The sequence below is a fragment of the Cryptotermes secundus genome, unplaced genomic scaffold (assembly GCF_002891405.2).
Source record: "Cryptotermes secundus unplaced genomic scaffold, Csec_1.0 scaffold669, whole genome shotgun sequence".
Lineage (NCBI taxonomy): Eukaryota > Metazoa > Arthropoda > Insecta > Blattodea > Kalotermitidae > Cryptotermes > Cryptotermes secundus.
The window spans coordinates 1-26875 of NW_019726235.1; the positions used below are offsets into that span (position 1 = coordinate 1).

Below are 26875 nucleotides of genomic sequence, written 5' to 3' on the forward strand. Positions count from 1 at the left end.
CTAATAGTAAGCCTTTATAATAAGCTTACTGGCGCGCATCCTGCACGGTAACTCATACCCCAGTAAACAACCGCCATTCACTATAACAACAAGGGGAATAGGAGGTGGATAAGAAGGACGCAGCAGCAACCTGCAAACTTGTCACGCCAATAGGTGAGAGGAAGAACGGTTTCAGAGAAGTGGTGACCAACAAACGTTGGGCAGCATATTATTTACTTCTTTTTGTGGGGATTTCTTAAAGAACTCTCGTGCCGAAAGAAAGCAGGAAGGGAATCATAATTCTGAATACTGAAAATTCCATTGGCAGCATCACATCGGAAGATCTTACTCATGGTGAAAAGGATTGATGCATGTCTTCAGAAAAATGCAGGACCAATGGAGGACAATTCAGCGTGTTTCGTGAACACCCGTTTGTCTTTATATTCAGTAAGGTGTGAAATGTGGTGTTTTATGTTTGGGCACGTCTGTGTATGTTGCAGCGTCATTATGTAGTGAGATGAGGTTTCGGGGCTGTAACGTCATGTAGTTCGGAGAGCCCGAAGGAACATATAGCTTCCATCTTCAGGGTCGAAGAGTAAGCCAAACAACAAACCAGCTGAAGCACGCGACAAGCTCCTTCAAGCTGCTCCTCCCGCATACGAGCGGACCGCGCTCTGTACAACGTGACTTGTGCAAACCACGTGATTGAGTTCACCAATTACGATACAGCTGACGTCCAAAGTCACGTTGCACATGTCGTGGGTATTAGCGGATGCTATTGTACAGTTATTGTTAGTTCGGAATAGTCGAAAGTGGGTGACAGCTGTGAATTCACTGTATCATGTTTCCCAGTTCGCTGAAATTCAGCTGGTAATCGTTTTCAACATGAATTGTGTGTCAAGGATAGGCAGTAATCAGTGTTTTGGCTAAATTAATTATGAGCGAGGCAAACAGCGCAAAGCATACCGTACATTGGTTTCGAAAGGGACTTCGTCTACATGACAATCCAAGTTTGCGTGAAGGATTAAAATGTGCTACAACATTCCGTTGTGTTTTTATTTTAGACCCTTGGTTTGCTGGCTCATCAAATGTTGGAATTAACAAATGGAGGTAAGTACTATGTATAGCTTATTGAACGTTATAGCACCTCACCAACACTTTGGGGCTTGCGTGTCTGGGACTGGGAATTGACATGTAATTCTTTGACTGAACACTGTGTTCAGATTTAGTTAACACTAACAAGAGCGTATGTTTGTGTACGAAGTGCAGGAGATCTGTCATACCAGTGCTGTGTAATCCAGCAGTCGATGAGAAAATATCATGGCCGGATTTACTGCTTGAAGGTCCCAAAAGGGTTTTTTCCTACCACCTTCAGACCGGCTCTGCAAACCAGGCATCATTCCTCCCCACCGATTTAAAAATAATTAACTATACAAATATTAATAAAATCTGGGGCCTGGGCGTGAAAGTGATCTCTCATCTCCATCTTATCCAAAGGTAAAATAAATAATGGAACAATACTTCCACTCCCTCACACATTCTTGTGTTGAGATGCTTAAGTAAGCACAAGGACAGCTTTGCTCTCACCTTATTTGTAAAACCAAGTAACAGTGTCAGTTAGCTTGATCGCATCATTATGTAAGATAGATCTTGTTAACCCATTCATGAAATGTAGCTTTTTTCTTGTCTGTCTTTTATTCTCCCATGAAATTGCAAATGTATACATGTTATACATTTATGTGATGTTTGTTCTAATGATGTGTGATTGTATACATAATGGGGAGAAGGATATTAAGAAATAGACATGCACGTGTAAATCTCTTGATGTTGAGGTTCTCACATTTTCTACACAATTGGCTCATAGATGGCGGCGAGGTTGTCAGTCCTACGCGCTGGCCACCCTTTACCCCCAAGAATATTTCAAGAATATTCCTGGTACTCATTTCTGTTAGAGGCTGAGTCAACCCCAGGGCCAGGGCTGGAAGGATTAGGTCAATTGAAAAAACTCCAATGACTACATCGGGATTTGAACCCGCGACCTCCCGGCTTGTAGCATAATGCCTCAACCAACTACGCTACCGCGTAGCTCTAGACCTTCAGGTGAAATGTGTTAAATCATTCAGTTTTCCATTTGTATATATATACCTTTCAGGATTCGTCATCCATACGTCGTATCTCAATACGCGAGTCACGCCAATCCTCCTCTGTGGGAGCACTCTTCCTAAATTCATGTGTATATTGTGTTCTTTGTTGTGTCTTGCTCCTGTGACCCTCTCTCCTGAAATGTTTTCGTATTTAGAATTTGTTGTTATACATGACGAATGCGCATTTTAGTCATTTTATGATGGCGAAGTGATGGCATGCAGTGCAGTAGTTTGACGTGGACAGAGACACACCTGAAGATGGCACATTGGTGCCGAAACATGTAGTGTAAAAGTGAAGAGGAAGGTGAAATTGTGGGCACTGTAAGACGGTTAGCAAAAATACACATCATGGACATGAATCAGTGCAACAGGACGCTAAAATATAACACAACGTATACATGTTTGTAGGCCATAGTTAAGCAACAAACTGCATGGAGCTGAGCCCTTCTAGAGAATATGCCAGTTGTGCAGTTACTCAAGAATTTCCCAATATTTTATTAAACCCAAAGGTTCATTACCATATTCACAAGAGTCTTCCACTGGTCCCTACCCTGAGCCAGATCAATCTAGTCCATACCTCCCAATCCTGCCTCTCTTAGATCCATTTTAATATTGTCCACCAATCTACCTATAGGTCTTCTTAGTGGTCTCGTTCCTTCTGGCTTTCCCACCAATATCCTCTATACATTCCTCTTCTCCCCTATTCATGCTACATGCCCTGCCAATCTCATCCTCATTGACTTGATCATTCTAAATATATTTGGGGAACAATACAAGTTATGCAGTCTTCTCCAGCCTCCTGTCATTTATCCCTCATTGGTCCAGATCTTCTCCTCAGCACCTTGTTCTCAAACACCATCAGTTTGTGTTCCTCCCTTAATATCAGAGACCAAGTTTCACACCCATACAGAACCACAGACAAAATGTAATTTTGTATATTGTAATTTTTATGTTTCTAGACATCATAGTTCGCTTGCGGACTAAGATCACGGAGTTTAGTTTAGTTAGGCAACAGATGAGAAGACCAAAGGTTCTAGACTGAATGGCAGCAAGCATTATCTAAATTCACCCTCCTCTTAATTTCCTCCTGAATCAGATTTTGATTTGTTATTGTCGTTCCTGAATGTTTGAACCGTGCCACATTTTCAAAGGATCTGTTAGCTGACTTTATGTAATGATTTTACCCTGCATTCTGGTGACGAGACAGCAAAGTATACTCAGTTTTCTCTGCGATTACCTCCTTACTATCCAATAGATCACTGTGGTCGCAGTGCAAGGGCCAAAGAGGCCCACCCCTTATACATTCATCATCAGGGTTTCCCGTTTTCGTTTACGCAGTCGTTACCTCCCAGTAGATTCACACCATCAGAATAGACCAGCAGCTGATGTGTCCCATTTAATTTCAGTTCCACCCGGTTTTCCTGTCATGTTTGAGGTGAAGATTAATGCCTCAAGTGCCATATTCCGCATTTCTGGATGTCATAAACACACTGAAAACAAATCCGGACATGCATGTCCCGCGTGATGGTTCAGTAAGGCCCCTTTGTTCGAACTTCTCTAGCGTGAAGGGGATGGCTATCCATTTTGTTATTTAATTAATGAAATAATTCTTGATGGCTCTACATGACCCTACAGACTGACGTCAACACTGATTTCGCCACGTGACGAGACACCTGCGCCCCGCACGCTGCACTGCTCAGCGAATGCTTGCCAACGTGATACGCTCCGGCAGCAAACTATACACGGCGCGGGCACGTTGAGTTGTTGACAGCTAATTTCAGGTTCTTCGGTACAACAGCTGTGAACAGTAGCGCCTTCTGAGGCACTGGGAGAGTGCCGTGTTTGTAGGTTATTTGACGACTGAAGGCTGTATAGCGTAGAATGATCGGATGTCAGTGCATTAAAAAGGTAATGGAAGAAATCGATCGTGACCCAATTTCAGGTACTATCCTGGCATTCCATGTTAAGTGGTTCCCCAGTTGCCACGTCATGGCGCGTCCTCAGGTTGCCGATGGAGGGGACGACCTCCTTTCTTACGAAGTAGAATCGTAGCGCACAGAAAACTGTGCTCTTCGGATAATTAATAAGTCGAATTTACCGATCAGGTTGGCACGAGCGGTTCCGCTTTTGACTTATATTCAGGAGATACCTGGTTCACATCACGAGACGGGAGACGGGTCTCCTGACTGAAATTTTCGTAGTTTTTCTCAGTCCCTGAAGGAAAATGTCGGAACTGTACCTCAATTTAGGCCACTGCCGCTTACTTGCACATGCTTTCCGCGTCACATGATCGTGTCACTCATCTCGCATGTTTTGTTTGCCCCCGATAGTACTAAACTGATTACTATAACAGTTGGCCTTGGAGATGTAGCAGCCTACACTAAACTTTTTCAGTCATATTTAACGGCGGTAGAATATTGTGCTCCTTTTGTGAAGCTTAGCTCGACCGCCTCTGACGTCTAGTGGTTAGAGTTCCTGTTTACACATCCAGAGGTGCCGGGTTCGATTCCCGGAGCCACCAGATTTTATGAGAAGTAATGGGTGTGGAACGGGGTCCACTCAGCCTCTTGAGGATAACAGAGGAACTATTTCAAGGAAATAGCGGCTCCGGTCTAGAAAATCGAGATTAACGGCCGTGGGGATCCGTCGCGCTGACCACGTGACACCGTCTATCCGGAAAAGTGAGCAGTAACTTCGCCGGCAGCCGGCGGTCCCTTGGTCGATATAGTTCGCTTGCGGACTACAGACCACGGAGTTTTTGTTTTGGAGTTTTAGCTCGAACTTTACCATTGTGCCCTAAAAGGGTTCATCGTACGAAACAGTGGTACGTAACGTGTTAATCCAATTAAGGTTTGCTCATATTATTGAAATGTTTTTGTTGCTCTAAATGTAAGGAAAATTAATTTTTCACCCTGCACAGCTTGTAGTGTGACTGGCTTTGAAGCAGTACATTTGTATCTGTTCCGTGAACACCGTTCACTTGGACAATGAAGTGTTGTTTCCATTCTTATTTCACGATGGCCTTTAAGGTTTTGTAATTTGGCATTCTCCAATGTCCAAGATTTTCATACAAAAACATGGAAGTTTCGGATGTGGTGTCTGTTTCCATGTAAAGGTGGAAAGGGTATTAAATTCGTACTCTGTTCTGACGCTCGTCGGAAAATGGCGGTTTAACAGAGAGCCAACATCAAATTTTGTTTGAAGTTAGGCAAAACAGCCAGAGAAGCGTACGAAATGATGAAAAGTGTGTACGGTAGTGATTGTTTGAGTCGCTCGAACATTTTTCGATGGTATGCTGTATTTCGTGACGGCAAGGAGGACATCGAAGACGCTCCACGTGCACCAAAGCCGAGAACAGGTCGCACTGAAGAAAATTTGAAAAAAGTGACCGAAATCCTTGCATAGACAGATGTGTTTCTGCAAGGCTCATTGAGAAGCTTTTGGGAATACGAAAAAGTAATGTGCATCACATTTTGACCGAGGATTTGGGTAAACGGAAGGTCTGTGCGCGGTTTGTACTGCACGCGCTGTCAGGCGATGAAAAACACGCGAGAGTGGAACACTGCGAAGACATGTTACGGACGGCCCTAAGTGATACAAAATTTACAACATCGATTGTTACTGGTGACGAAACATAGTGTTTTCAATATGAACCTCTCACAAAGCGGCAGAGTGCAGCGTGGTTGAGCCCAAAGAAGCCGAAACCAAAGAAAGGGCGCATGCAAAAGAGTCGAGTAAAGATACTGCTAACCGTTTTCTTCGATTCCAAAGGAATCATTCACAAGGAATTTGTGCCAGGAGGTCAAAGAGTGAATTCTGATCATTATCTCGGAGTCCTCAATCGTTTGTGGGCGAGAATTCTTCGAATTCGACTGAATATCGAGAGCAAGGTTTCTGGTCGCTCCTCCACGACAATGCCCCACCCCACAAATCGAAGATCGTGCGCAATTTTTTGGCCAGAAAAGGGATCACAGTCCTTGATCATCCTTTGTATTCGCCAGATTTGGCTCCAGCAGATTTCTGGTTGTTCCCAAAAGTTAATTTGGCGATGAAAGGAGACCGTCACGACACCATCCAGGACAGCCAAAGGGAATGTACCGCAGTTTTAAATGCGATTCCACAAAAGGAGTACAGTGACTGTTTTCGAAAACTTTTCAATCGATTCCAGCTATGTATTGATTCAGAAGGAGACTATTTTGAATAAAAACAGTGAAATTTTGAAAAATTCACATCTTGTATTTTTAATGAACACAGTCCTAACAGAACCTGGACACACTGTGTCATATAGATTTAACTGTTGGAGACTGTCAACAAGGCGGGCTACATAACTTCACTGCATATGCTGTGCTCTAGAGAGGAACATAAGCTCATGTATAATGGTCCTGTAATAGTTAACCACTTATTTTAAAGTCAAGTCAGACAGTTGAAATTCAGAGCCGGGATAGCGTAGTCAGTATAGCGACTAGCTACGGGCTGGACGACCTATAGGAGTCCCGGTGGGGTAAAGAAATTTCACTTCTCCATGTCGTTCAGACCGGCTCTGGGGTCCACGGAACCTCCTATATAATGGGTACCGGGGACTCTTTCTGAGGGGTAAAGAGGCCAGTGCGTGAAGCTGAACACTCACCTCCAACTAGTGCCGAGGTCAATAAAATACGGGTCTATACATCCAATCCCCCATTTGCCTTCATGTCGTAGTGCTTAATTAGTTAATCACAGGGACAACTTTATCTTTATCTTATCAGTTGAAATTAGTACGAGAGCAAAGGTAGTTAAGTAACTTATTCGAGATTAATTTGACATTTAAGCCCAATTATATTTTATTATATCAAAATGTAGGGTGCATGTGGTAGCATAGTTGGTTGAGGCACTATGCTGCAAGCCAGTAGGTCGCGGGTTCGATTCGCTATGAGTTCATTGGATTTTTCAATTGACGTAATCCTATCAGCCGCACTGTGGCCCTGGCGATTGACTCAGCCTCTAACAGAAATGAGTACAGGAATTTTCATCGGGTTAAAGGCAGCCGGTGTATAAGGCTGACAGCCTAACCATCATGTATGAGCTGATTGTCTAGAAAATTTGGGAGCCTCAACATCTTACAACACTGGGCCTCCACGGCCTATTACAGTGACAGGTCCATTGAAATTCAACAGAGAATCATTTCTTTTGTATCTTTGTCATTCAGCCTCCCTTGCATCTTTGCTTTATGTCTTTCATGCTTCTATCTTATTTCTTCAATTGTTCATTAAACATATCTTTCAGATGTATAGTCTCAAACACAGAACTGCGACAAATGTAGGTACATGAAAACTGCTGTATGGGAATGACATATCATTCACCTATGTTTAGTTACTGAGTCCGATTTATCTTGGGGCTGACTGATGTTGAGACGGTTGAGAACTCTGTGGATCTGCCGGTTGTTGTATCAGTTCTGCCTGAAAACATCCCCCAGGAGTACCAACTCCCCATGTAGGTTGCCTTGATCGCATAGAGCTCTAGCCCTGTGCACCAATGCGGAAAGTACAGCTTGCTTGTTGGCAGGGTGGTGGTGGGACGCAGAGTTAAGGTAAAGGTTTGTATGGGTGGATTTGTGGTACACTCTATGGCCCAGGGAACCGTCGGGTCTCCTGTAAATATCTATATCCAGGAAGGGGAGGTGGCCTTCAGTTTCAGTTTCCATTGTGAACTGAATGCACTGGTGGATAATATTTAAGTGGTTCAAGAAGTCCTTAAGCTTGTCGGGCCCGTGTGGCCAGATGACGAAGGTGTTGTCCATGTAGCGCAACCAGCAGAGCGGGGCTTGTGTGGGGCCACGTCAAGTGCCCTCTCCTCGAAGTCCTCCATATAGAGGTTAGAGATGACCGGAGAAAGTGGCGAGCCCATCGCCACACCATCGGTTTGTTCATAGAACTGGCCATTGAAGTTGAAGTATGAGGTGGTCAGGACATGGCGGAAGAGTCTCAAGATATCTTCTTCGAAATGTCGTCCTGGCAGATCCATAGTATCCTCTGTAGGCACCCTGGTGAAGAGCGACACTACATTAAAACTGACCATTATGTTGTGGGGATCAACATGGAGAGAACCCAAGGTGTGGATAAATTCCATTGAGTTACTCACGTGCTGTGGACAGTTGCCAGTGTTGTTGCTCAGTAGGCCAGCCAAGTGTTTGGCCAAGTGATAGGTGGGAGAGCTAATGATCAAGTCAAGGAGGATGAGGTGGACAGTGCATGTAGCATGAATGCGGTGAAGAGGAACGCTTATGGGGTTCTGATAGGAAAGCCAGAAGGAAAGAGACCACTAGGAAGACGTACGAGTAGACGTAGGTCGGTGAACAGTATTAAAATGGATCTGAGAAAAACTGGATGTTGGAGGTATGAACTTGATTGATCTGGCTCAGGATAGGGACCAGTGAAGGGCTGTTGTGAACACTGTAATGAACCTTCAGGTTCCTCAAAATGTTGAGAAGTTGTTGAGAACCTGCACAACTGGCGACTTCCTGAGAAGGGCTCTGCTGCATGAAGTTAGTTTTCATTAGAAACTTATGCGATATTTGCTTAATATGATTTGAAGAATAACTGTAACTATTAAATATACATTTTGGAAAGTGGTTTCAAACCTCCTGTCATCCTATCATTTATTCATTTTCATTCAGTTTACAAGGCATTATATGTACTCCTACTTGGAGATCAGAGATAGCAAAAATAAATCAAATGCTTTTAGGATTTGCAGTTCTTGCAGTGGTGGTTGTGAAGAGTTCTGTCTTCTTGGATATAGCTCCTTGTACCTGCTTCATGCTAGTTTGTTGCTTGCCTTACTCTGCAACCTTGAAGAAGTAGGCGACATGATTCTTTGAAACATCAGCTGACTTTCAGCAGACTACATGCCACTACAGCCCAGAAGACACAACTCCTCAAACCACGTCCTTATTTCTGGTGTCACTGTGAAATGTTAATCTTACTCCCTCTAGAATTTTCACTATTCCATACATCTCTGGCTTGTAGATGAATTCATTTAGGCAAGTGTACGTTGCCAACTGGTCAGTTGAACAATGTGCATAAGCTTGTTTTAAATGTTAAGACATAACAGAATATTGTAGGTCAATTTATACATGGAAACTGTTTTTTAGAAATGATTTACAGTTGGTCACTGACTTCTTATCCAGGTTAATTAATACTTTAACACTACTAAGAAACTGTCGCTGATATGGATTCATGAAGCAAGATGATGTACCATATACACAGAAGAAAATATCTCGCTTACAGCATCAAGCACTTTAGGTATTGCTTGGTAATTAGTCATTGATTTATCCAGGCTAATTATTATTTTAGCACTATTAAGAACTGTCACTGATATGGTGTTGTCAAGTAATAAGATGTACCATGGACCGAGAATAAAATATCTCGCTTTCAGTATCAAGCACTATGAGTATCCCTTGGTAATTTAGATACAAAAGGTTTTTTAATGGATTTTGTTATGATAAGCATAAAATATGAAATTCACTCTACATTCAACTGTATCATCGTTTTTGCCCAAGTTTAACTTTTTATGTAATGTTCAGCCCCTAATTCTTATGACAGATCTAACTGTATGATACTTCAAAATTGAAAACAGATTTATAAAGTAAAATGTACTTCATTGTGCCTGTAATCAAGTGAGGTTCAGTACTTCAAGTACAAACATTTCTTGGCTTATGTTGGCATACTTTATACTCTTGTTTTTTCAGATTCCTGCTACAGTGTCTAGAAGATTTGGATCGGAATTTACGCAAACTCAACTCTCGTTTATTTGTAATTCGTGGACAACCTGCAGATGCTCTCCCAAAACTGTTCAAGGTGATACTGGCATGCATATTATTGCAGTCTTAACTGGGTGTATAGTGCATAGAACACCGAACTTCATTCAAATGTAGGGTCATTCTTCTTTAAGATTTCCTTTCTAGACCTCAGCTTTCATTGATTTTCCTGGTCTGCACAGTGTCAGATGTTTTCAGGTGGTGTTAGAAACTGCTCTGAAAAGTAGTACTGTGATGTGAGCCTTCATAAGAAAATTTTAATAAAGTAACATTTTAAGAAAAAAACAATCAAGTCATACCAGAATTGTGTTATATCGGTGAAAATGTCCTAGAGCAGTAAGTTTCAAACTGCATTCTGTAAAACACTGGTTGTCATAATAAATTTCTCTTTTGGCAATATAAGTATGAATGCCAAACATGAGTGTGACGCTCTTTTTAAATTGTGGTCTTCAGGGTTAAGACACCATATAGTGTGGCAGGTGAGCACCAACACATCTGAGTTTTTTTCTGCATAATAATTTGCTATAAAATCTTGGCCTACTGGTTTCCTTTCATTAAAACATACGTATCACATATTATGGTAGCTTTAAGGCGTTCTAGTACAAGAGCCAAGTATCAGATGTGGCAAGAGCCCCTGGTAGCAGTTCCCTTGTTATTCAGTATGCAGACACTTCTGCAAACAATTGTATAGTTGTTACAAACGTTTCTAGAAGGTAGCACATGTGATCTTCTACGGTGCGCATTTTTCAGATCCACTGCTGCATCCTCAAAGTGGTAGCAGGTATTTGTTTGTGGAAACAGTAAAAATCATGCATAGCAAAACAGGGAGATTACAGTCTTTGAAGAGGCACTACAGTACCCATTCTCTCATCTGAGAGGATGTTGCATTAGGGCTATTACCGCAGGAGTTCAGCTGAAAAAAAAAACTGGTTGTGCACCTCAAGGGACCTGATGCCAAGACAAATTTATTGGCAGTAAACCGGCAGTCATAAAGTAAATTTGGCCTTGACTTTGAGTTTGACAGTCTGTTCTGTGGGACTTGGAACCAAGAATCACTCTGCTGGTGAAGGCCAGCAGCAATTTACCAGTCAGTTATTCAGTTAGTTGATGGAACTTGGAACTAAGTATCACTGTGCTGGTGAAGGTCAGCAACAATTTAGCAGTTAGCTGAAATTCGACAGTTGGTTGGAGCAGTGAGTTAGTTGTGAGACAGTCAGAAGCTGGTAAGAATGTGAACACTGAAATTGAGGTATCTACAATTTTGGGAGCCATGACCTTGCAACTGCTAGTGAAGACGATCAGAGAAGGCTTAGTGTGTGCTGTAATGAGAAGTGGAATATGTGAATTAATGAGAGCGTTATAATCACTTGTAGTCACGTTCTCTAAGTGTTCAATAAATCCAGTTACCAATCCAAACCTTGTGCCTGGTTACTAACATGTGGTAGTATATAATGATTTGTATGTATGACCATAACTGTGCTGGTGTTCAGCTGGTGGTTAAGTGAGGTCAATTTTATAGTCTTTTGAGTTAGATCATGTTATTGTGTATTTCAGTAGTTTTGTTTAACCTCTTCAGTGTTAACTTACAATTGAATTTATGTTCTCCTAAGGTTTCTTTTATAAGAAAAGTGCAAATATTTACATTTTAGTGCAAATTAACATATTTATTGAAATTTAATGCTCATAATGAGCACTGTTGCAAAAATTCCTGAAATATTGATAATGCAAACATTTATTCCATTATTGTTGAACAGTAAAATGGATAAATGGAGGAATAGAGAAGTTACATGTATATTAAGGACATGAGTTTTCATGTTTCTTAGTCCTCAGAGATTAGTGAATATGTTACGCATAATTTGGTAAACATTGTGTTACTTGACTAGGAATGGGGAACTACATACTTGACGTTTGAAGAGGATCCTGAGCCTTTTGGACGGGTCCGTGACCAGAATATTATGGCCATGTGCGAAGAACTTGGCATCACCGTCATATCCAGAGTTTCTCACACCTTGTACAAATTAGAAAGGTAAGACACATTCACCACCTATAACTCTTTTCAGTAATAAAGCAGCTGTGCAGATAAATCAGGAATTGATTTCCACAGTCTCCTCTTTCGTCCTTCTGGTGCAGTTTGACAGACTGCTACCGCTAAGAAGGTGTGAGAGAAGCTAAATATATATATACAGTTTTGGCATATGGAAGTCTTGGTCAGATCCCAGGTAGATTTCTTGTAGCCTCGAAGTCACTGTTTTATATTATACAGAGTGTTTCACGACTTTAGGGCATAACTGCAGGAGGTGATTTCCTAGGTCTTTGTGATCAAAAGAGTTCACATAAACATGTCCGATTTTGGACGCTTACAGAGTTATGACCGTTTTCCACTCCCATACACGCCCTCGTGTGAACCACGTCTATCATATGATGGGTCGCTATTTTTAACCAGCTACAGACAGAGGGTTCTCGTTATCTCGACACTTGAGAGGCACCTAAGGCGTGGTGGGTTGGAATGTCCGGCGCGGTTCACAATCGAACGGCAGCCTGTGTTGCGGCCGGCGGTGGTTTTTTAAAAAATCAGCTTTAAGCACCAATAAATTCAAATTAAAGGTAATTTCACGAAGTTAACTTTACATTCATACTTTAAATGTATCATGTATTATGCTGGTTTATTATTTTGTTCCGTTTATTGTCAGTAATCGTTACATTCTATTCTGAGTTTAAAAAGGTCATAACTCCGTAACCGTCCAAAATCGGACACATGTTTATATAAACTTTTTAGATTACAAAGAACTAGGAAATCACCTACTGCAGTTATGCCCTAAAGTTGTGAAACACCCTGTATATTTCTTTATACTGTTTACATGTATGTTGTTTTGTCACAATTTGATAATAGCAGTAGTTTGGATTTATACTTGAAATGTTCATGATTTCCATTTCTTGCAGGATTTCCCTAAACTGAAGTAATTTATACTATTTGTGTCAGATTTAACTTCAGTATTTGTAGAAAATTGTGAGGGACAGAGAAAGATATTTCATCTATTGATGATATAATCTCAGAAAAATGATTAAACTTATCTACAGGTTTAACAGATTGTCCTGTAAAATGCATGCACCGAGATTTTAAGAGTTCAAAGTGTATCAGATTTATGATGTGATTCATTGGTGTGTAACTTTGTCTTCATGGATTTAACCTATTCCAGTATCTCCCCATACATTGTTGACCATCAAAAGCCAAGAACAAGAATCACTTTACAGTGTTATAAAACTGGCATAGTTATTTAGTAATTGGTAATTTTTTTTTAATTTGCCCTTGTTACCTCATACTTCTGAATATCCCTGACCACTGTTATGTATTCCTTCTAGTATCATTGAGAAGAATGGTGGGAAAGCCCCTCTGACTTATCATCAGTTCCAGACAGTAGTGGCATCTATGGAGTCTCCACCACCAGCAGAACCAGCTCTCAACCTAAAGTTCATCAGTGGTGCCTACACTCCCATTGGAGAAGACCATGACGAGAAGTATGGTGTTCCAACACTGGAAGAACTAGGTTAGTCTGTAACCCTTGGCACTTAGAAGACAACACACATGTATTCTAGTTTACTTTTAGAAGTGGCATAAGGAGATGAGTTTAGTGTTGATAGAAGTTATGTCAAACGTGTTGTCAGATAGGGTTCATAACTCTGCAGACAAATTTAAATTGCAACTATTATCGAGTGTGGAACTGATAATATAACTTAACATAGAAACAGCACTACTACTCATCTAAGAGTGTGGAAATGTAGGTTAAAACAAAAGCCTGGTTTTAGAAATCAGGCATTTCTTCCATGAGTTTGATATGACTTACATCAAACATTGCAGTATAGCAGATATCCCTTCTGCTCCTGCTCCTGCTTTTGCTTTATATGCCCATGGCACTGGGTGTCCTGACCTTTCAATGATTTAACTCATTTCCCCTATGTAAATGCCAGGATAGTACTATAAAACAGGACTGACTGCTTCTTTCATATCTTAACAAATTCATCATTCTGACTGATATGAAATGTTGTTTTTTATTATAAGATGTTTGAAGGGACAGAGTTATGAACCATATTTTTAAGGACAGTGTCATCTTTTTCTGCTTACAGGCTTTGATACAGAAGGTCTTCTTCCACCAGTATGGCAAGGAGGGGAATCAGAGGCATTGGCAAGGCTGGAGAGGCATCTTGAGCGGAAGGCATGGGTTGCCTCATTTGGTCGCCCCAAAATGACACCTCAGTCACTACTCGCTAGCCAGACAGGACTCAGTCCATACCTAAGGTTTGGCTGCCTTTCTACAAGATTGTTTTACTATCAACTGACTGATTTATACAAGAAGGTGTGTACTATAATAGATTTCAGTTATTATACTAATCTGTGTACATACAAGGTTTAACTTAGCAGCAGAACACTTCATTTACATTGGAGAAACATCTGTTTAAAATCTCTCAAGGCATTTATTATATGGTTTCTTAACTCTCATGCAATGACAGTATCTCTCACAAAAGGTTTTCATTTTCATTCAACATCTCATATTATCAGCGGTAAAGATGGTTGTAATTTTATGACATTCTATTCTGTAGGCTTACATTCAAGTAGCGTTTATTTAGGTTTTAAGATTTTTATGGGAGTGACTATTAAGATTCTGGTCTTCTAGGTCATGACACCATGTAGTTTTATGGGAAGATGTATCAGCCATAAAGACGAAGGTGGTATATGCCTTTGAAATGTTGCAACTCACCCACCAAACTACAGTGCCACACCCAAAAAAACCACAGTTGTAATAGAGTTTATTACAAATAAAAGAAATGATTGTTTGTAATTATCAGTACATAAAAATTACCCAGAGCTCAAAATTTGTATTTGTCATTTAAAATAAATTATTCTGTGATATAGCAGTGTGCTTGAAAGAAGATACTTTTGAATAGGTGGAGGAACTACCTCTCTCAGTTACTGAATGTACACAGGGTCAGTGACGTTAGACAGATAGAAATGCACACAGCTGAGCCGTTAGTACCTCATCCTAGCCCTTCTGAGGCTGAAATTGCCATTGCAAAATTGAAAAGGTGTAAACCGCCAGGTAGGAATCAAATTCCGGCTTAAATTATTTAAGCAGGATGGAAAATATTGCTAATTAATTCTATATGGAATTAGGAAAAATTGCCTGATCAGTGGAAGGAGTCTATTATTGTGCCAGTTCACAAGAAGAGTAATAAAACTGACTGTAGTAATTGTCTTGGGATATCACTTCTGTCAACTTCATACAAAACTTTATCCAATATTCTCCTTTCAAGGTTAAGTCCATACATAGATGAATTGTTGGAGATCATCAGTGTGGGTTTGGATGTAACAGATCAACTACCGATCAGATCTTTTGCATTGATTAGACACTGGAGAAGAAATGGGAGTATAATGAGACAGTACATCAGCTATTTGTAGACTTCAAGAAAGGCTGTGATTCAGTTCAAAGGGTGGTGTTGTACAATATTTTGATAGAGTTTGGGTTACCCATGAAATTAGTTAGGCTGATTAAAATGTGTTTAAACGAAATGTGTAGTAAAGTTCATATAGGTAAACATTTGCCTGATAAATTTACAATCCAGAATGTCTAAAACAAAGAGAGGTCTTATTGCCAATGCTTTTCAACTATGCTATAGAATATGCCATTAGGAAGGTCCAGGTAAACCAGTTGGACTGAAATAAAATGGGACACATCAGCTGGTTGTCTGTGTTTGTTTTGTATATCTGCAGGGTGGTAATATAGATACCACAAAGAAAAGCAATCAAGAAAAGTGAATAAAGGAAAAGATACATACGTATGAAGAAATTTTATGTGTTTCTATTCTACTGCTTCTTGCAGATCAAGAAGACATGTCCACCCCTCTCTCTCCATGGTCAACTTTTGTGGCGTGAGTTCTTCTATTGTGCAGCAACTAAGAACCCAAACTTTGACAGAATGAATGGAAATCCCATTTGTGTCCAGATTCCATGGAACAAGAATGCTGAAGCTCTTGCGAAGTGGGCAAATGTATGTTTTGAACAGGTTTATTGTGCTTGTAAATGTAGTGAACATCAGTATTTTATTTTAAGCTAAATTCATTTTAGCCTGCTTTCCTTATTTTGAAAAAATAAAAGGAAACTTTTGAGCAAGGCCTGTATTTTGATTACCTAAAAATATTTTAAAAATGACAAAAAAAAACAGAAAAATGACCAATAAAAATGACAGAAAAATCTAGAAAAAAATATCTAAAAGTTAAAAAATGACTTAAAATGTATCTTGTCATGGAAAATCTACTAATTGTTTTAAAATGTATTTTTAATCTTTATTAACACTGTGAACTCAACATTACTCTTTTAAGTTCGTCCTCGTTTTTATGTTGAAATTTAAGCAATATATGGTTTAATTTGATGCTAAATGTTTTAATACTATTTTTTCTACGATAAATGATACAAACTCCATCCCAAGTGCAAACAATATATATTATATGTCTTTGATCTTGTTCTCTTCTACACTACATGTTTCGGCCTCTATTGGCCATCATCAGGTGTATACTCTTAACGTTGCTGCCACACTGAACCCAGTCTAAAATTTAACATTTAAAAACACAGTTATTTTCTTCGTATTATCAACATCTACCTCGTTGATATGTGTCTGGTATGTAGATTATATTGCACACGTCAAATTTGATTTTGCTGTAGTAGCACTATTTTTTCTACCATGTTGGAACTCTTATCAAATGTACATATACGGTATATATTCCAATATTTAAGTGCCACCTCATTCAGAGTTGCAATAGATGACAGTCAACATGTGGAGATTCTCGAAGGTGAGTGAATGCCTATTGTCCGACAGCATGTTCTTCCACTTGGAGAAACGCCTTTCCACATCTGCAGACATAATGGGAGTGTACTTGAATTGTACCAACTCACTAGCAGTAAGTTCCTCTTCGATATTGAAAGTGCTGAAGGACTCTCCTGTCAGAATTCAAGAATTGCTGCATAATGTTTCATAACCTGAGTGTTTATCTAGAACATGTTTCATTTTTCTTGACACCATTTTACCAATGTCCCCTGACACTTCAAGTACTGTGAGGATATGTAACTTTTCAGTACACATTATACTTCATCTGATTGATCTTCAAGTGGTTAAATAAGTCAGTAATATTTTTATAAGTGTTTTGTATTTTGTGTTAAAATTTATGTTCTGTACTTGTAGGGACAGACTGGATTTCCATGGATTGATGCCATAATGACACAACTTCGAGAAGAGGGATGGATCCATCACTTGGCACGGCATGCAGTTGCATGCTTCCTTACACGTGGTGACCTGTGGATCTCCTGGGAAGATGGCATGAAGGTAAGATGTTATTCACGCACAAGTGTACCATTATAATGGAACGATTAATGTAGTTTACACCTGTCCACTTGATGACATGTAATAATCTGTGAACACTTTGCTGAAAACTATGACAGTTAATGCTGTGTTATTACTATTAATGTCTTTGCATACTGGACAGGTGTTTGAAGAGCTTCTGCTGGATGCTGATTGGTCAGTGAATGCTGGCATGTGGATGTGGCTGTCATGTTCATCTTTCTTCCAGCAGTTCTTTCATTGCTATTGCCCAGTGCGCTTTGGACGCAAGGCCGATCCCAATGGAGATTATATTCGGTAGGATGTTATTTTAATTGTTTCAGTACTATATATATGGTCACATGTTGGAGTGAGTGTCCAATAAAGATTCGCTATATCTGAGACCCACATGAAGTTATTTGTCGCATGACATACCCAACACATGACAACTGGTGTCAGAAGTGGGATCAGTTCGCATTCTGAGACAAATTTGGAAGAGTTACTAGACTAATGCCACCTCGAGTGTTATAATGCCACACAAGCTAGAATGGACATACAACAGATGATGGAACGTCTGTTAGTGGGTCAAGAACAAATAATGACCGGCCACAAAGAACTACTGGCCAAACTGGAGGCTGACAGACAGGCCAATATGAAAGTATACATACATACATACATACATACACAATTCATAAATTCACTGATCCATTGTCCGAATTGGACCGGATATTGAACTTGTCAAAATAAGACTTGATTGCAGAAGTATAATCGTGTCAACAGCAAACAACCACACACAACCAAAAGCACCAAATAACCATAATTTACATTGTCATTCATAAACAAAATTGCAAGGAATATGGTTATTAAATGTTATACATGCTCAGAAGAAATATATTCATCTATTGAATAAAAAGCATTTGTTGTGAGGAAACTTTTCAGTGTGCGTTTAAAAATCTTCACATTATCACTCATCCTTTGTATATTTTGAGGAAGATTATTNACTCGGAGTGTGTATTTCAGGGAGACTTGCATAGCTCCCGCGTTATCAGTACGTGAAGACAAGTGAAGATTGTGTTAAGAGATTTGTTGTAGGGTTTGCAAAGTGTGGAAACCCGTAATATTGTGATCATTAATTATAGCCATTATTTGTAGATTGTTCAATAAACCAGTTAACGATCTCTACGGCGTATTCTGTAACGTAGACACGTTACATTATTATAAAACATAATGGATGAATATAACACGCCTCTCTGGATTGAAGATAATCTCACTGATGACACATGTAGCTTTCCAAACTGTCTAGTGTTTATATGATGAATATTATTGTTGGTTTGGAACAAAAATGCGATTTCTAACAACAAACACCAATATAAAACAGATATATAGGCTAGGAACTGTCAAAATACCCAACCTCTTAAAACCTTCTCTACACGAGTTTCCAGGACTCAATCTCAGCATAACCCTAATCGCTCCTTTTTGGGCAGCAAATAAACTTTTCATAACTGGAGAAGAACCCCAGAATATAATACTATATTCAAGCTGAGACTGATAATAAGAACAATAGACCATTCGAAGAGCTTGTTCACTGACAAGGGACTGTCACTTCCTGAGCATAAAACCCGCTGTATTCAGTTTTTTTAAAGATTTTTCAGATTGTTTATTCCAATTAAGTTGACAATCTAAATACATACCTAAAAATTAACATTATCAACGCCTTTAAGTCTAAAATTATATATGTTATCGATAATGTATACTCTGGAGACTTAGGAGTCACAAATTTAATCAAGTGAGTTTTACTCAAATTAAGTATCAGATTGTTATTTCAAAACCAGCTTGAAACCCTAATCATAACTCTTTTTAATTTAATATACAGAGAGTTTAGGTCATTTGAGGTAATTAAAATTGTGGTGTCATCCACGTACAAAACAGTACGTGCTATATCCTTAAGAGTACCTGGGAAATCATTAATATAAACATTAAACAACATTGGTTTCAGGACAGATCCCTGTGGAACATCAAACCTTACAGATTTACATTCAGAGATTGTAGCATGGCGAGAAGAGATGGCCGCCATGAGAGATAAAAGGATGAATGCCAACCACAGTGAGATGTTGGCCTACCAAGAGATGGAGGCACATCAAGAGGAGAGAAAGCTGACCTCACTGGACATGAAACCTAAGGCGGCACAGAGAGAAGAGGTCCCTAAAATAGACGCCGAAGTAATGCCGGTTGGAGAACCAAAGAAGAAAAGGTGTAGGGGCCGAAAACTAGCCACGGAGTGCTGCCGCCTGAAACCAAAAAATTAAACACGGAAAAATTGTGGACCTCAGAAGAAATTGGCCGTCGCCCGCAGCGGGGTGAGTCACTGTGCGGAAGCAGCACGGCAGACAAAGGAAACTAGCAGAAAGACATCTGGTCGTCCAAGAATCGCCTGGCACAAGAGAAGTGTTGGTAGGAGAAATTGTATCAGGACCAAGTATGAGGAAAGGATCTGGAGACTCAGAGAAAGAGTGAGGATTCTCCACAAAGGAAGAACGGGAATAAATAACATAGGTGGCAAACGGCCGCTATGTCAGAAGAAAGAGGTGCCGACCAAGAACACCATCGGACGGTGTAGATCAGGAGATTGATCGCACCTAGGGGGGAGAATTCATAAGAAGATGAGATTGTCAGCGAGAAGATCGGAAAGCGGATAGTCAGATCTTCTGTCAGCCTATGACAAGACATGGATTTGACGCTGTGGAGGTGTCGACCCTCTCCAAAACGAAAAAAGGGAAACGGCCCATATGGGAGGAACCAATAACATAGAAGCACAGGCCTCCCCAGCAAGGATGAATGAGGAAAGAATGAAAGTGACGAACGAATGTGAGACAGAATCAACAACCGCTGGACCACAGAAGTGCTTGGGGCGAGCACCCTGGACGAAGATGGGCAGATGGAAGAATCCAGGATGGAAAACGAAAGAAGGGCAGAGATACTGATAGGAATATGAACTCAGGAAACAAAACCAAGGAAGTACCATTAGGCTGTTCGAGGACAAAGAACCTTTAGAAGGGAGCAGTGTGATGCGTTATCTTACGTCCATCGCCACAACAACCGCTACAATCGGAACGGACACTTCCACGGCAACGAATACGTGGAAATTGGGGAGTTAATGCAGCGACAAATTGTAGCAACGAATTGTCGTTGAGTAACAACGGATGAGACGAAACACATTACCAGTGTATTCTATAAGGAGCATTCCCGAAGCAACGGATTGCCGAACGCGTGAGATCAAACCTTGGCGAGGGGTGTCCTCTATTGAGTCTGCGTGCGCCTTATATAAAGGGCCTGGCCTCGAACGGAAGTTGAGTATTAGCGTATTGGGCCAGAAGTCAAGTGATACTGCAAGTGATAATAATTGTGAGCTGTGTAAGAGTGAGTGTCCAATAAATATTCGCTATATCCGAGACCCATGTGAAGTTATTTGTTGCGTGACATACCCAACACGTGACAATATATATACAGGTGTCCCAGGAGGAATGTGCCAGACTTCGGGGGGGGGGTGTTCTTTATGTTAAAGTATGCCGATATAACCCAAAACATCTATGTCCAAAGTTGAATGGTTACGGAGATAATAGCCAGAGAAGTGTGAAACTTTGACAGGTGTTACACACCTGTCACACATATTAAAACTGGCAGGAATATGTGGTTTCTGTAATGTTAATAATGTAACATCAAACTAACTTGTAAGTGACATGAAGCCATTAAATTGAACTATAAAGAAACTTGCACGCCATATCATAATTGTCCTTAGGGTTCCAAGCACTATACAAAACACATGAATGGCAAGCACTGACGTAACATGGCTGACTGCGCATTCTTATATGCAAGTGTATGTGGCTAGTGTGAGCCATCATCACCACACTCAAGGACAAACATCGATAAGACTTGTCAGCTGACAGGTTCAGTGCGTGGACCCGCCAGACGACCACACTTTTCATATGGCAACACTGTAAACACACACTTCAGTCTTCAGTTCAAATTGTGGCGTGTGTAAATTCGTAAATCAATTCTGACACCAATGTAACGTGTTTTGCTACTGATGATGCTGTTCGGATTGTTAAAATTTTAGCTACTATATATTGTGATATTGACAAGGCATGCAACCATATCCTGGGCACAGAATGTGTACTTGTACTATGTTTACTATGTCAGTTTGGTACTGAGGTAATTATCAAAGTCCAAAAACTATAGATGTCTTGTGTGTCATGGCCTGGTTATTAGGCCATTACAGTAAGTGATTTCTGTTCAGCTATAGTAGATACCCCGTGTAAAGGTTTTCACACACAAGAGAGCCAGGTGTTCAGTCCTAGATCAAATATTTTTAATTTACTCCATTTAATATTTTTAGGAGAAATCAATCTGTTGACTAATTCTTAATCTTTCTCCTGGGAATTCAGCTGTTGACCTACAGTAGTTGTGGGATATATTTATAGTCTGAGTGCTCCCAGTTTGATTCCCTCTCATGGATTGTTTGTATATGAAAATCAGTGTTCTCACCTGTGCCAAATGTACCCTCCCATTCTGCAGCTATGAGGGTGCATTATTTGTTTGCAGAAAGTATCTGCCAGTCCTGAAGAACTTCCCGACACGTTACATCCATGAACCGTGGAATGCACCTGAAGCAGTTCAGAAGGCAGCAAAATGCATCATTGGAAAAGAGTATTCTCTTCCTATGGTAAATCATGCGGTTGCTAGCAGAATCAACATTGAGCGCATGAAGCAGGTTTATCAACAACTCAGCAAGTACAGAGGACCAGGTGGGTTAACTGTTTGGGCAGTAACCTTTCTTAATTTTGCCTTGTGTGCTCTGTTAGTAATATAAAATAAAGTTTTAAATAAATACAGAGTTTCACAGCATGAACTTCAATACTACTGGGCTTTGGAATTGGTCTCTTATTTGATATTCCAAACCAAGCATGCCATTCATGAAATTCAATCTGTTTCCATCCTCAGATAGAAAGTTGAACAAAGGATGATGCTGTGTAGTTATCATGAATTTGAAATATGTGACATGTTTTTTATCCAGCCCTACAGGGAGATGATGGGATCCATGAAGTGAAAATAAATGTAAATGTAAACAAAAGCCCTAGGTTGGAAATGTATCCCATTTCAAAACTCTTATGTTCTCTTTGGAATACTAGTAACATTAGTCATAATATTGTCATGTATAAGGGGTAGTGCGACAAATAATTGTGGATTCTAGGTTTGATGATTGGATTTATTTGACATCTCTGTTACAATTTTACACTAGATTATAACAGTTCACACATTTAACTCCTCTCACTGTTGTCTGGATCTTGCACTGGCGTGTAGCTTCCAGTCTTCTCGAACTCTGCTTACAACTGGAAAGCACGCTAATTCACTGCTGACTCACTTTGCTACTGCTGCTGCTGCTGCTACTTTATGTTTGCTTAGCATACCGCATAGGTGACACCGAGTTGAACAGTTCAGCTTTCCATTGTCATGAAAATGACACCTCTGTTATGCAGGAAATGTCTGTCTACGTTGCTGTGGGAACTTTGCTTATTGAGCCATTGGCTGGCAATGGACACCTGGCTTTGACTCTGTATTCCAGCTTTCAGGCCGTGTTTACTGAGCATTGCTCAACAACCGACTGTTCCAGCTGGTCATCCCAGATATATGTATCAACAAGCCGTTACCTATGCAGTGAATTCATGTGTCATATTATCCACTATCAGAACTTTGTAGAATTGGCCATGTACTTGGAAATTGTAATTGTTTTTTGGTTCCCAAGATTCAAGTTTTTTGCTAAGGAGGAGATGTAAAATGAACAAGTGCTTACTACCAGGTTCTGATGAAATTCTTTTGGCAGAGACATGTGAACTACCATCTGTTGGAAGAAAGTGATGTTCTCTGCTGAGGCTGTATAAAATAACTAAATACCCACTGCAAGAGCATGTTCAGAGTTATTTAGTAAAGATATCATCACATATTAGTGACTAGGCATGAGGTCTGGGTTAATAATTGGATCTCTTGGCCTCTAATAACTTGTAATGGCATGTAACTCTTAACAGTTGTGCAGATCTACACACTCCACTTCTGTGTTTGTGTTTTCACCAGATGTTGGTAGGTAATGGATCCAAACAATGTCCTCTTCTGCTCACATTGTTGCCGGCCTTCAACTATCTCACAATTGACTCATTCCTCCAACTGTCAGCTCTCAACTAACTTGTCCTCCATATTCAGGGATACTCAAGTTCCCCGAGTAGTATGTTAATTCAGTGCATGGCAGGTTTAAATTAACAGATGACAACAGAATGGTTGCAGAAAACAGTATTTTGTTATGAAAATAATGGACACTTGATGAAATATGCTGGCCCTCTAAAGTATTCTACCTAAGGGTGTGGTAGCCCCGGCTCACTTGCAGTACTTGTCTGTGGTTTCCCTGTTAAACTGCTTCTCTACAATGTCTGTTAGACCTTCACATTAGGATTGTTCCTCATTTGCCAGCCCTTGTCTGAAACAGTCAGGGTTCTGTCCTACTCACATGTGGCGGGAAGGACCGCACAGTAATTTATTTAGTCTACATGCTGACTGGCTAGGCATGGCAATCCAGTCCACTGCTTTGAAAGAATATTTAAAACGCCTTCCTTAACCACAGAATACACATGACCACACAATTACAGCAGTGCACCCACTGCCATGAAGTTGTTACATTGTAAATATTTGTTGAATTATAGTAATTTTTAATGTAACATATTCATTCATCAGTAATCTGTCAGATGACAGGTCCACAGTCTCATCCAAAACAGTTCCTCCACTTAATGTGATCTAGAGCTTTCTCCTTCAAATGAGAATATCCTCTTCTGCCCCCAAGGTCATCCAGCATGTTCTTACATATTCTTCCTCATCTTCTTGTCACTTCTATCCGCCCCTCTATCTTTCCTTCAATAACTTCTTTTAGGAGGCAGTTACTGCATAAGATATGACCAGTCCAATTAGCCTTCCATTTTCTTATTTCGTGTAGGATATTCCTCTGCTCACCGACTCTAATTAACACTTCTTCATTTCTCACATAATCAGTCCAACTGATCTTCTCCATCCTTCTCCAACACCACATTTCGAAGCTTTCCAGGTGTTTCTGATCTACTGCCCTAAGTGTCCAAGTTTCAGCCCCATACAAAGCCATGCTCCAAATGTAGCATTTCACTAGTTTCTTTCTCAAATTTAAGTCCAATTTGCTGGTAAAAAGATTATTCTTCTTGCTAAATGCAGTTTTTGCCATGGCAATCCTAGATTTAATTTCACAAGTACACCTTCCATCATTTGTTAACAAGCTACCCAAATATTTAAAACATTTCACATTCTCCAGTTCTTTTTGGTCTATCTTTATTGTGACTAGGGTTCGTTGTCTCAAAATTTTCATTACTTTTGTTTTTTCCACATTTATTTCCATGCCATAGCACCTTCCAATTTCAATTAGTCTATCAATCATGCCCTGTAGCACAGTTTCTTCCTTAGCCATTAACACAAAGTCATCTGCATATTTCACAGTTTTAATAATTTGTCCTCCTAATTTTAAGTCTCCAAGCCCATCCAGAGCTTCCTAGGTAAGGCATTCGCTGTACAATTCAAACAGAATTGGTGATAAACTGCATCCTTGTCGAACTCCTCTTCCAATCTTCACACTTCTTGTCTCCCCTCTGTCCAGTCGCGCTCTAACTTTCTGACCCATGTACAATTTGCTAATCAATCTTCTTTCACGCCAATGATACCTGTTTCCTTTAGGATCTGCATTAATTTGGTCCAGTTTACACGGTCAAATGCCTTCTGCCAGTCTATGAAGCAAACACACGGTTCTTCATCTATCTCCAAAGTTCGTTCCACTATAATTCTCATCATCCCAATTGCATCCCTGGTTCCTTTTCCTCTTCTAAATCCAAACTGATCTTCTCCAAGTATATCCTCTATTTTCCTTTCAATTCTTCTTTTAAGTATCTTTGCTATTATCTTTGCTGTATGTGCAATAAGGCTTACTGTGTGATGATCGCTGCATTTTTAAGACATATTCTGTACCTCTTACACGTGTGTTCTGCATGAGTGACATGCTTCATTAGAAACATGTGATTAGTAGTCTTCATTTGCAGTTCATTTGACTGATGCTAATATAGTATTGTAGGTACTGCAGCTAACACATATAGCTATTATTTCTGTACTTATTTTTCCACTTCTTAACGTTTCAGGTTTGCTGGCTACTGTTCCTACAAGCCAGTCACGGTCTCCCAACAGTTTGAACTCACTGTCAGTAAAGGCAGATTTGAAGAAGTCCCCATCATCTGAAACTAAATTGGAGACACCTAGTGATGAGATTGCTGTTCTCCAGTAATCTGTGTAGCAGATTTGAAGGCTTGATCCAGGTCAATCATTACAAATCAGAACAGGAAGAAAATAAGTGATGGCTGCTCACAGCTGGAGACAGGCTAGGCCAACATGTCACTTTCCTGCCAGAATAGTGTACACATGACATGAGCAATGCAGACTTGTAGAAAATTGTGATATGTCTGTTTTTGAGCTGCTCATTACATTAAATTCATTGGAAGTAGGGGTTTGGGGGATATCACCCCAAACAGTACTTACAGTATCAACCATTAATATTATTAGCATTTGTGGTACTTAAAAATAAACTGTTGTTATTTATATATTTAGGAATTGAAGAGTTGGTTGGTGAGTTAGTGAGCAATCAGAGAACTGCGGTTCAGTCATCATGAGCCGTTTTTGTTAGAAGCTGGTGGCTGGGGCATGGTCATACTTCGGGAACCGAAAGCAGGGGAACATCAGCCACTGAAAGCCGCTACCAGGCAATGGCTGGTGAAGACACTGCAGACTGAGAAGACTTAATACATGCTGTAATGAACTGCAGAGCGTGTCAATTAGTGAGAGCGCTATAGTTACTTTTAGTTACAACCTGCAAGTGGTCAGTAAATCCAATTACCAATCCAAACCCTGTCTATAGTCCCTCATACACGTGACAATATAGTGTATGCAGAGGAAGCCCTACCAGCAGGTAGGCCTATGAGCAGTCAGTCAGCTGAAGTGAAGAAGGGGCAAGTTAGTGGATCAGATATCTCTCTCTGACACACACACACAAAGGTGAAATGAGGAAACAAGACATTTGTCGCTCTTGCTTTTCGACTTTGGTTTCGAATAAACCACTCAAAGAGTCCAAGAAAACCAGGTGGAATTTAAATTTTATGGGACACATCAGCATCTGGTCTATGCTGGAGATTTCCTTAGCATGTTGTTATTGCTTTCTGAAGATGCTCACGGCTGACCGAAATATGTAAAGGCACTATATAAACATATGCTGGGTCACACAGGATGGTGTTGTTATATTCATTTTATTAAAATGATACACTTTGTGCAATATAGCATTTACAACTTCTGAATACTGTGTGATGCTTTCATCATTAAATACAGTCAGAGATACTGGGTTTTCAGACTTTGTCCATCGTCCGGATTCTAAATAACTAAGAAAGAACACAACGTTTTGGAAACTGGATCTGTTTCCATCCTCAGGGAAGACACCTACT

General features: G+C 40.2%; 1 protein-coding gene across 3 annotated transcripts; it reads left to right on the forward strand.

Annotated features, from left to right (window-relative positions):
• The first annotated feature begins 706 nt into the window (after positions 1 to 706).
• On the forward strand, positions 707 to 26823 carry LOC111864077 (cryptochrome-1). 3 transcript variants are annotated; one of them, XM_023851064.2, is made up of 10 exons: positions 707 to 1089; positions 9847 to 9955; positions 11799 to 11941; positions 13276 to 13460; positions 14038 to 14267; positions 15789 to 15956; positions 17145 to 17285; positions 17446 to 17597; positions 21879 to 22081; positions 25529 to 26823. In XM_023851064.2, the coding sequence occupies exons 1-10, from the start codon at positions 917 to 919 to the stop codon at positions 25669 to 25671; spliced, it is 1647 nt and encodes a 548-aa protein (XP_023706832.1). In that variant the 5' UTR covers positions 707 to 916; the 3' UTR covers positions 25672 to 26823. The 3 variants fall into 3 exon arrangements, with proteins under 3 accessions (XP_023706832.1, XP_023706834.1, XP_023706835.1); XM_023851066.2 differs by lacking the exons at positions 707 to 1089; positions 9847 to 9955 and adding an exon at positions 10999 to 11138; XM_023851067.2 differs by lacking the exons at positions 707 to 1089; positions 9847 to 9955 and adding an exon at positions 11096 to 11164.
• Positions 26824 to 26875: the final 52 nt, after the last annotated feature.